Source organism: Macrobrachium rosenbergii, chromosome 51, assembly GCF_040412425.1.
Source record: "Macrobrachium rosenbergii isolate ZJJX-2024 chromosome 51, ASM4041242v1, whole genome shotgun sequence".
Lineage (NCBI taxonomy): Eukaryota > Metazoa > Arthropoda > Malacostraca > Decapoda > Palaemonidae > Macrobrachium > Macrobrachium rosenbergii.
In genome coordinates this window covers 4,599,670-4,613,250 of record NC_089791.1, presented here as the reverse complement: position 1 = coordinate 4,613,250, position 13,581 = coordinate 4,599,670, and the positions used below count along the sequence as shown (strand labels likewise).

General features: G+C 36.9%; 1 protein-coding gene across 5 annotated transcripts in view; it reads right to left on the bottom strand.

Annotated features, from left to right (window-relative positions):
- The window catches only part of LOC136833121 (sodium channel protein 1 brain-like), a 564,124-nt gene that overhangs the window by 358,010 nt on the left and 192,533 nt on the right, over window positions 1–13,581 (bottom strand). For all 5 annotated transcript variants that reach the window (XM_067094770.1, XM_067094772.1, XM_067094774.1 and 2 more), the window contains one exon: window positions 5,278–5,519. In XM_067094770.1, the coding sequence (XP_066950871.1) occupies window positions 5,278–5,519 (242 nt within the window). The remainder of the gene's footprint in view (window positions 1–5,277; window positions 5,520–13,581) is intronic.

The following is a 13,581-nucleotide window of genomic DNA, read 5'->3' as shown; positions in this document are numbered from 1 at the left end:
GAATTGAGATAGAGCATAACGTCCCCTTCAACGACGTTTCTGATCCCATTCTTATTCCCAGAAACCACTTGACCACCTTACGACCATGTACAGGGGACAGGGAGAGGGTTGTCAAGTCATTCCCAAGTACCCACTAAAAGCCATCGGAGTAAATAAAATAAATCCCAGAGGATAACAGCAAATAGGGTGATGTCACCACTCCAGAGTTCATAACTCTTTCCCTGGTCGGTACTTGAGTCAGCGCACAAGAATATGGACATTACAAGCAGGTTCTAGAGAGCTTCACGAGAAAATTCAAAGGGAAATTTTATATTCACTGATATTCAACCCTATTTCATTGTTCTGTATGATATGGTTCATTCTGTGTATTGGTTTCTATCCCTTGCGATAGTCACAGCTGGGATTAGAGAGGGACGAAACAGGTACAGTATATAAGATGACAGGAGGACGGACGTCTGCCCCATAAAATAATAACCCCACGAATTAAATGCGGAAGTAGAAAAAGAAGTCAGCCTATTAACTGTATGACAACGTCCGAAGCAATCATCAAAGAAGAACTGCCTCAACTTCCCGTTTTCTGTAAAGAGCAAAAGCAGCGCCAAATAACGAAGGATAATGGTCATGAAATCATTCTTGTGTGGACGTCGTAAAGGTATCGCCATTTCGTCTTTTACGGCCAAAAGGAAGCACGCTAAAGACTACCATGCTTTACGACGCTCATCTATAAAAAGAGACTGAAAGTGAATCATTATTTTGAATTCATGATCAAGGATCATCCTACCCCGACGAAAATTTGAATAAAATTGACCATAATCCTCGACGGGATTATACCATTTTATTCTACGTGCATTTAAATACGGACCCAGAGTTTACTTCTGATCGAGGTGAGCAAACTTACGACAAATTTATGGCAACATAGCCACAAGGTAATGATCTACTGGATTACGAGCTAAGGCTACTTTTAGGTGGCAAGAATGATCAAGGTATCTAAACCATAAACTTGACATTCAAAGATCTCAACCATAAAACGAAGATTCAAGTATCCGACCATAAACTGGAGAAAGGGAAGACTTATTTACTCCAAGTGAAAAAATAAAAGCGGGCACTTTAACCAAAAAATGGAAGTTCAACCAGGAAAAGAAAAAAAAAGCACTTTAGTTATGGTCTATAAAATGGTGATAAGTTTATGTATATTAATCTCGCTGGCAAAAAGACGAAACACTCAAGTATGCAAATATGCTATTTAAACACAAAAACAGAGCGTATTAAAGAGCGAGAACTGGGTAATCACTATCACGACTTTGTACAAACAGATTTAAAAAAGGGAGAGATCTCACACACACACAAATATCTATCTAATTGCTGGCTAAGGAGATATCGGTTTTCCCCAAACTTTTAATTGGGTCGCGCTTCTCATATATTTTTCTTCCGTATTTTAGAGGGCAACAAATGGGTTAATTAGCTTCATTGACAATGGTGCAGGTAAACCATTAATTCTAGGTACAAAACCATTTCCAGATACAGCAGCGGAGTTGAGCCCCAGCTGTTTAATGCCCTGCTGAATTTTAACGGAGAGCAACGCTTCCAGGATGGTGGTGCTGCAAAGAACGCGTTTGGAATGGAACCACTTTTATCTTTTGCCTCTGGCAAAATATATACTCACCTGAAAACATTGCATGCAACTTAATTCCCAAATTTGGCGTGCCAACGGCAAAGGTCATCCAGAAAAGTCATATTTTCTCTGTGAGATTTTAATGACATCGAATAAAAGAGAAACATTGTCGAAACACGTAATCTCTTACAGATATAGAGTATATCTAACTGAACCATTTTACCCATTTTTCTAACACAGCATGGAGCTACCTATCAACAAACAAACATTATGGTTTGATCTTATAAAAAAGATATCTAAAAATACTTCTATTATAGTATATACTTCTTTCAATATTGCCTTATACAGCAACGAAAGAAAACGGTTTGCTGTACCCCAGGATATCTATAGATGCCCGTGCTGCACGGGAATATTTACAATAGTAGACTCGATGGCAGTAGTTGAATTCTAAATGCATTACGAACGCGCTCTCTCTCTCTCCCTCTCTCTCTCTCTCTCTTATACATATGAATATATACATACATAAATTATATATATACATATAATATATATATATATATATATATATATATATATATATATATATATATATATATATATATATATATATATATATATATACAATGGAATCGAGTCTATAATTGAAAAAACTAAATATCTTAATAAACGCACAAGGGCATACAGAAAATTACTGAAAAAAGACAGAGAGGAAAGCAGAAAAGGGGCAACAACGAACTGAGTGATCCCAGATGCCGAGTTTGACGGATCGTCACCCATACGAATGAAAATGTTTATCTCCTACAGCTCTGGGCAAAAGAACTAATTGAGATCTTGACCTCGCCCGGTGACCTCTTGCGCACCATAACATGAACTCGATAACAACCGTTGAACGAAATGTATAGATAAGTAAACGTGAAACATGAAAGGAAAATGGAAGCCCATATGGACGAAACTTGGGAAAATTATACCAGGTTTTGGCATCGAATAAATGCCCATATTTACGAAGACTCTGGAAGCAGGGTCAACTGGAAAAAGGCATAAGGGCAGGGAGTGTGTGAGATGTGTGGAGAGGTGAGTGAAAGCTCGAAGTGCCTTGTAAACTTAAATAAAATTTCTGAATGCCCATAGACTACGTAAAATTGTATGTCCAAGAATTTTATAATGTACCTTTTAAGATAAAGACTCGGTCACTACTACCCACTGAAAAGGTGAATAGTTATATAGTTGTGAAGACTAGAATAAATGTATTTAAGGGGAAACATAATTTCCATTCACACCAAGAATCTAATAAACACTTGTGAAATTTGCAAAGATAGCCGACATCTGAGCACGATAAGTGTAAGCTCCAACATACGAGTAGTTAAATATCGTGCAACTTGTTCCTGCGGAAGTGAAAGCACGCAATACAACAGACCGTTTTCAAGAAATGAATACCTCCCCCACTACACACACACACACACACACACACACACACACACACACATATATATATATATATATATATATATATATATATATATATATATATATATATATATATATATACAGAGCAATGTGCAAACACGCTGAAAAGATTTAAAACAAAATTCACCTACTCGTAAGTTCTTTGCAATAAAACAGAGAGAGAGAGAGAGAGAGAGAGAGAGAGAGAGAGAGAGAGGGGGGTTCAACTGGAAGGAAAACATGAGCGCACAAAACCAACAATTTTTCAATTTGAGAAAAAACTCGAAAGCGCATCCCATTTCCAGCTCGCTGCAACTTGGACTGAGTTAGCAAAGAATTAGTTCGCTTACCGTGGTGTTATTTTTCTGAATAACAGAGAAAACGTTATCATACAAATAATGGTATTTTCTTTAAATAAATAAAACATAATTTTAGAATTTCTGACGATAACATAAAAAAAATTAGTTTCAAAGCGATGCAAATACTCCACGTTGGCTTTGTGCCTTGAAAAGAAAAGATTCCGCATTGAAACGTGGGAAATAATGCGAAAAATGAATCACTGTTTCACGTATAACCTTTATGATTATAATTTTCTTGTCACTCACGTCTCTTCTAATGAGAAAGACAACCTGCCCTCGTAGCGCTTGAATAAAGAAACATAAGATTGTTATTTATCACACTGCCTAAAGTTTGAACAGAGACACAGGAATACTGCGTTGTGATTGAACAAAGATTCATCAGAGCATAACATCTGATTGCATTAGCTTTTAATAGAAAATATGTATAAATTTTGATCTCAAGAGAATCTTTCTCTTCGTAAGGTTTCATAACAAGAGTTCCTAACTAGGAACTGCAATATCAAGCAGGTTCACAAATACATTTATGATCATGTACGTCATCCATGTATGGGTAACATCATGACAACAACAACAAAATTTCACATTGCCTACGGAGCAAACAATACTATTGAAATGATTAACTCCGCTGATTCAATACTCAGTTCATCTCGGCTGTATTACAAAAAGTTATTTCACATTCTTAAGTAGAAACATGAGAAGAGGCAAATGATTCAAAATTGCAATTTTCACTAGTTAAGGGAACCTTTGAGTTACGATGCGACAAAGCATTGCACTATTAAAAAACTACTGGTGAAATAGAGTATGTATATATGTGTGTGTGTATTACTAAGATCATAACAAGATTTTAAGAAATTCCCAAAGCTGTTTTGCTAGGAATATACACCCGTTCATTCAATGGACTATTGCCTTCAAATTCAGGGGGAACCCATATTATATTCCACTTAACTTCTTCCCTAAAAATGATTAACCTTCTGCTGTATTTCTATATCATAATACGTATACATTAGAAAAATGAATTTTCTACCAGAGGAAACGAAAAAGATATAATGCAACCAACGATAGTATCAACAAATTAAAAGCACATAATTATATAACATGTGTGGGAAAAATAAAAGGAACCCCTCACTGCGTTTTCCTATCTTTATAAAGTCTTTGGGATCTTGACTTATTCCTTATTTCATCCAGGTCAAGACGATAGAGGTACTGCATTATCCTTGGAGATTTCCCTCAAGTGATACTCCTCTCCTGGAGAGAGGCTCATGAATAAGAACCCTCACGCATTCTCTTCGCAAATGCTAAATCCGCTCGCCCCTTACCCCAAAATTGTACAATTAGAAATCAGTTAAAAGAACATCAGTCTCGTCTGCCATTTAAGGTTTATGACAAGACGTTCTTGTCATTTAAAATTTAAAGAGCGGTTCTTTCTTTGCCTCCAGAAGTTTGGATAGATTAACGTGTGTAACCTGAAAAAAAATCAATTAGACCTATAAACGCAGGGCTTTTAATCACGATCTCTAACTTTGGAGGCCAAGTTCTACCGGCACTGAAAAGGCTAAACTTTACCCAGTTTTTCTTTAGATTTTCAAATTGTCTCTGTCGTTTAAATCTGTAAGCCCACACCAACGATTCGGAAATGTAAACATAAAACTAACACTTTCCTCTTAATGGCAATTTCTTACGATTTTCAAGCTGCACTCTCTGGAAAGTGTAAACTTTAGTGAATGGAACACCGACGAAAACGAATGCTGCCCATTCCCAGTGTTTGATCTGGAATTAAATCTCCCATCCACGCACGTCACCGTCAACAAACATGAACAGGGCTAACACGAAATGCTAGACCAAGAACCACAAACTCCTACTTACCGGGCATGATGGAGACCGTCTTCAGCGCCCTCAGCACCCTGAAGGTCCGAAGACCCGCCAGGTTTCCGACAGGGAAATCCCAGTTGCTTAGTTCGATGACTAGAGTGACGTACCCCGAGGCTATCACAACGAAATCCAGCCAGTTCCATGGGTTCCGAAGGTAAGTGTATTTGTTTAAGATGAAGCCTTTCGCCACGGTTTTGACCAACATTTCCGCCGAGTAGATCGCCAGAAACATATACCTGGAAAAGAGAAGAGAGAAAATACACGATAGAGCATCTACATAACGTGCTGATCAACAGAGAAATAGATAACATGAACTTATATCTTCAGGTTTACATCTGACTGGAGAAGTTAGGTAACAAGTTTAACAAAGGGTACAGAGATCTCATGCGATTCAGAATATAACCGTTAATTGTTATTCAAAAGCACGTTCCATTTTCAATTACTCCAGTATTTCGGTCACGATGGATAAACGACACCTGATAATGAATTGATTATATGTAAATGTGTGGGAGTTGATACATATACACATATGCACACGCATACACACGCACATATATGTATATATATACATATGTATGTATGTATGTATGTGTGGGTATGTATGTGCATATCTATATCTATAACTATCTATCTATCTATCTGTCTATCTATCTATCTATCTATCTATCTATATATATATATATATATATATATATATATATATATATATATATATATATATATATATAGAGAGAGAGAGAGAGAGAGAGAGAGAGAGAGAGAGAGAGAGAGAGAGAGAGAGAGAGAGAGAGAGAGAGAGGGGAATATGTGTAAACAAATAAAATATCAAGAAACAAAAGAAATTTTATATGAAACAGAGTTAAATCAAGCTTTAGCATCAGCTTAATTGCAAGCTGCAGTTATCCTCTAAAAGAAAAGATAAAAGAAAATAAACCCTGCAATTTTAAAAACCCAAATTAAATAAAATCGCAGGAATTTTTGAGTATATTATTGGAGGACCGAACCTTTAATTAACCGAGACACATTCCCATTGTTATATCAAAATGGTGTGAACACATTCAATTTGCCCTCATGAACTGATTTTCACTCTTCGAAATTATTATTGATTTGGTCTCCTGTTTCAAGTACATTCTCAATTCTCTCAGACAATTCTGCAAATCTTTTTCCGTGGACGAATATGGAGCGAAATTAATTTTTTCAGTATCTTCATTTTTTCTGAAATGCTCAGATTTCTAAAACCTAACATCTAGTGGCTGAATCGATAAACAAATGGATGAATGAACGCTAGAACGAGTCTGAAATGTAAGAGGTCACTCAGTCATGAACCTCTGCAGCGAGCATGAACATTTGCGTTGATATGGATGGAGCTCAGGTGCAGCTGTAAATTTTTGTTTGTTTGACGGCTAAGAAATGGAATAATATAAACAAATGGAATAATATAAAAAAACTATAGTATCTAATTATCAAAACGAAAACAAGAAAATAAAGAATCTTTTACAAGCGGGATCTGAGACTGCAAATCTACGCCAAAGCAGACCAATTCATAATAGGTCCCTTACTCAGGTTCGATTCTCTCCGAAACTCTAAAAAATTATTGCCAGTTCAGGAGGCTCACCACTAATACAATTTCTAAAACAATCCACTGACAACTGTGAAAGTCTACTAAAAAAAAAACATTCTTGGAAGTAATTACAATTAGTAAAGTTACTCTGCAAAACATCACTAACGCAGTCATATTAAAATTCTTCGCTGAATCAGAAATCTTTCATCAGAAAATAATAAACTATATAGTGTATACTTATCGACAGAGAGGTCTATCAGAAACAGAGAAAGCTGACAGTTCACTGAAAAGGGTTTTTCAGCTCCTTTCGTAAATCGAGCTTTCATCTGACAAGAAAATGAGTTTCAAAAGGACGAACTTTCCAGAGACAATGTGATACTCGTTCTCCTTTAATATTGGCATCAAAATCGCATTAGTGTACCCCATAGGATGTCTCTCAATAGAACCTGCAATATCTGAAATCCTCTACAACTCTACAATGAATAATAACGATAAATCATCGCCACAAGGCTCGGCCCAAAGCACTGTGATAACTCATGATCGAATAATGACGTTCTGTGTACCGGTAAATTGCGACATTAAAATGCATATTTTGATAATACACTCGTCGCTGCAAGCTTTGATGGGTAATTAGCAAAGTATTCTAAAACAATCGCGTCAACATTTCCTCTGATGGAATTCAAATAGCTGACAATGAGGCACGTCTAGTAAATTGACACAAATTACCACTGAGAGCCCGATGTACATCCATGAACTTTCATCGAATTTTTTAAATATATTGAGAAGAAATTTAATCAAATTAATCAAATAACGTTTCGAATGAATCGGAAATTTGTCAATTACACATAGCTTGAGCGACTGTGTAAATGGCTCGGAATTCTGAAGTGTAAAAATATTCTTTGCATTCAGTTTCGTTAAACATTTCTCTTTTCTAAGAGGCCAAATTGATATCAAAACTCTTGAAAGTCGCCTCGTCTTATACTGCATAAATGAGTAACAAATACTTAAACAGCACACGCACACACACCGCCACCACCACCACCACCACCATCAAACAAACATACACACAAACACGCACACCCATATGAGTTGCTAACGATGGCCCAACCTTTCTTTTGCAGCGTAAACAGTTCAATTTAAAAGTCTTAATAGTACTTAATGAGGAATTCCTACAACTACATAAACAGACTCTCATGCTGTGCATTATTACCCCTTATCTACAAAGGAAAATGGTTATATTCTTAGTTTTGAGCAGGAAATTCACACTCTTGTGTGAGGTTTTGAGTATCTGTGTCAGTATTTTACAACTGCACGAATATTGCTGCTTGTTTATCAACATATCAGTGCGTTCCCTTACAATGAAGGATCACTCTAATAGCGATACTGAGGTAAGAAGTTCGTTAGTAAGCTTCAGCAATATACTCGATTAAACGAAATTTCTTTATGAATTTAAATGCTATCTATCTTATAAAAATATGTATAAGATGATCCTTACTGCTCAGGTTCTCACAAAACTATAATAGAACATTTACTTAAAAAATTAGGTTGTACAGAAAAATAGCATCGTCAGATTTCGACTGTTTCTAAAAGTAAGCGAGATGCTTCAACACCAGCTGGAAAGTGGTCGTAACGCCCAAGTACCGCAGCAAACCTAACGGTTGCAATATTTTATGACAAACTTCTTTCGAGAGTAAAAGCTCCTTATAGAATTATAGCTTTGAAAGTCTTACATCTAATTCAAACTTATATATTTCAATGCACAATGAAAGCTACACATAGGAAAAAGTACTTTGACATATAATTAAACAACTGCGGTCATGATGAAGTAGCCGCAAAAAAGGCTTCTTTACTTGTTGCTCAACAACAACAGCAACAAAAAAAGCATAACTTAAGAGGTAAGAAACCAATATCTGTGCTGGCAAAAGGGGAAACGGAACCAGAAACACATCTAGACGAAGTGAGAAGCACGAGAGCTACTGAATGTTAAAACCGCTGGATTTCCACGACCTCCCAGGAAATGAAAATGTCATTAGCGCTTGCTTGTGAGACTCGGTCAAGGCGTTTCATTTCCCAAGCGCTTGGAAGCAAGCAAACACAGCCACACACGCATGCAAACAAACATACATACTAACTCCACAGATCCATTACCCAGCCCCCGTAAATGTTGGGTTTATTCTGACAGGCAATTTGGATGATTTTCGCCAGTCAGCGCTTCGTGACAGATCATTTAGCCCTGAGGAAGCATCAAGTAAGTGGCAGCACATCATAACAAACAATCATTCGAAAGCATTCAGAGAGAGAGAGAGAGAGAGAGAGAGAGAGAGAGAGAGAGAGAGAGAGAGAGAGAGAGAGAGAGAGACGAGGGGTTGGCTATAACAAGAATTACGCCAGCGAGAAGGGGAACATAGGGGAGCAGATGTACAGTATGCACCGGGAGAGGATGAGCATTATGTGACAAAATAAGAGAGAGGAAATGCCAAAGAGACTGAAGTTTTACAGCTTTGGGTCCAAGTAACTGAAAATGACGGTCGCACGAAACCTCACGAATAACGCAAATAATAATAATTTCATTCACGGAATACAGAACAAAATCACTAAATTAACTTCTTTCCTGTCAAGTTAATTCATGATCTTCAGCAAATAAAATGAACTAATGCAAGGAAAGGTTTAGATCAAATCAAAGTGTGACTTATGTGAAAGCAACTGCAAACACATACACATTCCCCGAGGACAGCCAATTCATTTCAGTCTCGAATTTCCGTTCTGCTTCAGTTGCAGAAAGGCTTTCAGAAGCCCTTCGGTCGGGTGTTATCATGGTTAGCATCAAGTCTGTCACCAAAAGGCAACATCACGTTATCTACAAAATGCAGTGGTGTCATTACCGAGAATGAACAAACGAGCATTCTCGTGATCTGTAAACATTTTCACTGGTATAAAGGAGCACACATTAGGCGTCTCAGTCAAAGGAGTCATGCATACTTCCCTAACAATTCGCCTCTCTTGGTCTGCCCCTCGCTGCTTTTTTTCAAGAAATGGTATTTTTCCTTTTTTTAGTTTGAAGGTGCGGTTCTTTATTTGCTGCACTTGTTTCACAGCATCCCCACCCATGCCGCCTCTCATCTTGTAAAGCACACACACACACGCACACACACACACACACACACATAGACCCAATCTGTCCAGTGCGCTGACCAGCTGCACGGAAGGCAAATCTTAAATCTCTTAGTATGTGAATAAAGCTTCGTGGTGAATGAGAAAACCCGTCCATATTTTGCCTCCGAGAGTTGTCAGCCCGTTCGTCTCTATTTTGTGAAAGGCGTGGGGCGGGGGTGGGGGCGGTGTCTGCGGGACGCAACAGCAGCGGTCGAGGTGGGAGATGCGAAAAAGATGGACGGAACGGGGGGAGAAGAGACGGTGGGGAGGAGGCCAAAAGATGTGGGATCAGAAGGAGAGAAAACAAGACGAAAGCTAATGAAAAATGCAACAGGCAACGGAAATAGACAAGACAGAAAAGAGAAGACGCAATGCAAAGTATAGGGAACGTCTTGGGAGGCGAGTGGGGTTGGGGGATGTTGGAGCGTGGGCGCAGGATACCGGATGGAAGAGTTAGTGGGTGGCGCGATAAGAGAGAGAAAGAGTTGTGTGAGAAGGGTAGAGGGAGAGCAAAAGGGTAAAGGGCATTACTGGCAACCCTCCAATGGCCCACTTTCATTGAGAGCCAAAAATTTTTGCATCGGCTTACTGCTTGTTGCCTTCATCCCAACTCCATCATTTTACAGCATACTCATCTTTTATCTCTGGAAGGCCATTAATTCTTGAAGGTGCAGAATCCATATTTGGCATTTCTCCGTTCCCAATACCACCGTCTACTTGATATCAGTACTCCGGGCCTTTTGCCTTTGGGATTAAGGATAGCAATCCTGCTACAATATCTGGGCTTCGGACACTTAAGTAATCGAAATCCTTATTACGTGCCGTCAATTTAACATACAAAAATCAAGCCGTTATTATTTGCTAAGTAAAACTGAGAAATAAGAGGAATATTCATTTGCTGATTGCAAATGGAGACAAAAAATTGCAGATTCTTTGGAAATGCACAAGATTTACCTCGCGAGGTCCAGAATGATGAAAAATTCCAATCAATTCCACTCGAAGGAGAACCTCTCAGTTTTTAAGTAGTTCGTGGGCATCTTGAAGTCATAATCAGCTTTCATAACTCTCATCTCCTTATTCCAGTAATTTGGTGGACACAAAAATTCTGCTTAAACTTACTCGCTTCCACACCAAATTCCGTTCCCTTTGCTTGTAACAACACTTAATATAATCATTCATATTTTTGGGTTCCGTGTATGTTTCTACCGATGCTAAGCCTACATTTTCACAAGGGAATCATGAATAGGTTATATGCTATGAATGCCTGCCGTTGTATGGATGTCAGTATTTGTATGTATATATGTACATATATATGTATATATATACTATATAATGTGTGTATATATATATATATATATAATATATATTATATATATATATATATATATATATATATATATATATATATATATATATATATATATATATATATATATATATATATATATATATATATATATATATATATATATATATATATATATATATATATGATATACCTACATATATACACACATGCATACATACAGACATATCTACATATCTATCTACATATATATATATATATATATATATATATATATATAAATATATATATATATATATATATATATATATATATATATATATATATATATATATATATATATATATATATATATATAAAATACATATACAAAATCCTTCAGTTAACCAGGTTGCCATTATCCGAACTCGACATTATCCAACACACCCGGAACAAGGACCAAGGCCTTTAAGATATGTGATATATATAAGTTTCAGAAAATTTTAAAAAACTGCCCTCCGATGGTTGGCAATGCTGTGCGGCCTCACGAAAATGTTGGTAACACTGCTTACACTCAAACCAACCGAGAAAGGGTTTTTGCGGGGTGGGGGAGCCCTCGAGAATTTTCTAAGGTGGGTGGGTAGTCGGATGTCTGGATGCCATGTAAGAAGAGGGGCGGGGGGAGAGCGGGAGGGAGAGAGAACAATAATTGAGGTATGTTTACACTGAAGCCTAAGTGCAGTAACACATGCATTCCTTTACTTTTTTATTCAAATTTAACGTTACAGTATTCTCGTTTTTATTTTTATTGTATTTTCGCATTTTTTATTTTTAAAAACCAAAAAATAAATGCAATCATGTGCATGAGGTACATGCGTATGCACACACTGATTCGCTTACGTGTGTGTACTTAATACAGCCTGTTTGATTTTGTCTTGCCTACTGTACATATAAAATTCGCACTTTAGATATTTTTACAGTGATTAGAGATGAAATATCAACAGTGATAAAATATTCTCTTGTGTACTGTTGTGGTATGGGTGAAACCATGCTTGCAGTCAACTAAACTTGTAATGAAATACGATACGGCAAATCAAGCAAAGCAAAGAAAAAAAGGCAACATGTATATACGTATGACGCACTCATTCGATGGCATTGTGAACTTCCTGGAGTTTGTTTAGTTTCGTGTTTTTATGTTTATGATACAGTAATCCATGTTTTATTAAAGGATATGTACAGTACTGAGATACAGTATATATATATATATATATATATATATATATATATATATATATATATATATATATATATATATATATATATGCATATAATATTATATACATATATATATATATATATATATATATATATATATATATATATATATATATATATATATATATATATATATATATATATATATATATATATATATATATAATCAGAAAGCTACAAACGTCCTTTAATATCCAATTCACTCTACCTAGGAAATAATATATTTTCATATATGTTACCGAAGGGGAATTTTTAGTTGATAATAAGTCCACCGTCCCGTGGGTCGAACCAGCGACAGACGAGGAATCAGGACTACAGTGACACACTAACGCAGTCGGCCACAAGAGAGGTATAAGTGAATAACATCTCCCATCATCTCACCCGTCGAACTCAGGTGTTTTGCGTTTGGGGACGATATCCACCCACCTCTGCCATGTTGACCGTGTAGTGCGTTTGTCGCACGTAGCCATATTATGACTATTTATCACATCACCGTGATTCATATACAATCAGAAAGCTACAAACGTCCTTTAATATCCAATTCACTCTACCTCGGAAATAATATATTTTCATATATGTTACCAAGAAGGAATTTTTAGTTGATAATAAGTCCACCGTCCCGTGGTCGAACCAGCGACGGACGAGGAATCAGGACTACAGTGACACACTAACGCAGTCGGCCACAAGAGAGGTATAAGTGAATAACATCTCCCATCATCTCACCCGTCGAACTCAGGTGTTTTGCATTTGGAGACGATATCCACCCACCTCTGCCATGTTGACCGTGTAGTGCGTTTGTCGCACGTAGCCATATTATGACTATTTATCACATCACCGTGATTCATATACAATCAGAAAGCTACAAACGTCCTTTAATATCCAATTCACTCTACCTCGGAAATAATATATTTTCATATATGTTTACCGAAGGGGGAATTTTTAGTTGATAATAAGTCCACCGTCCGTGGGGTCGAACCAGCGACGGACGAGGAATCAGGACTACAGTGACACACTAACGCAGTCG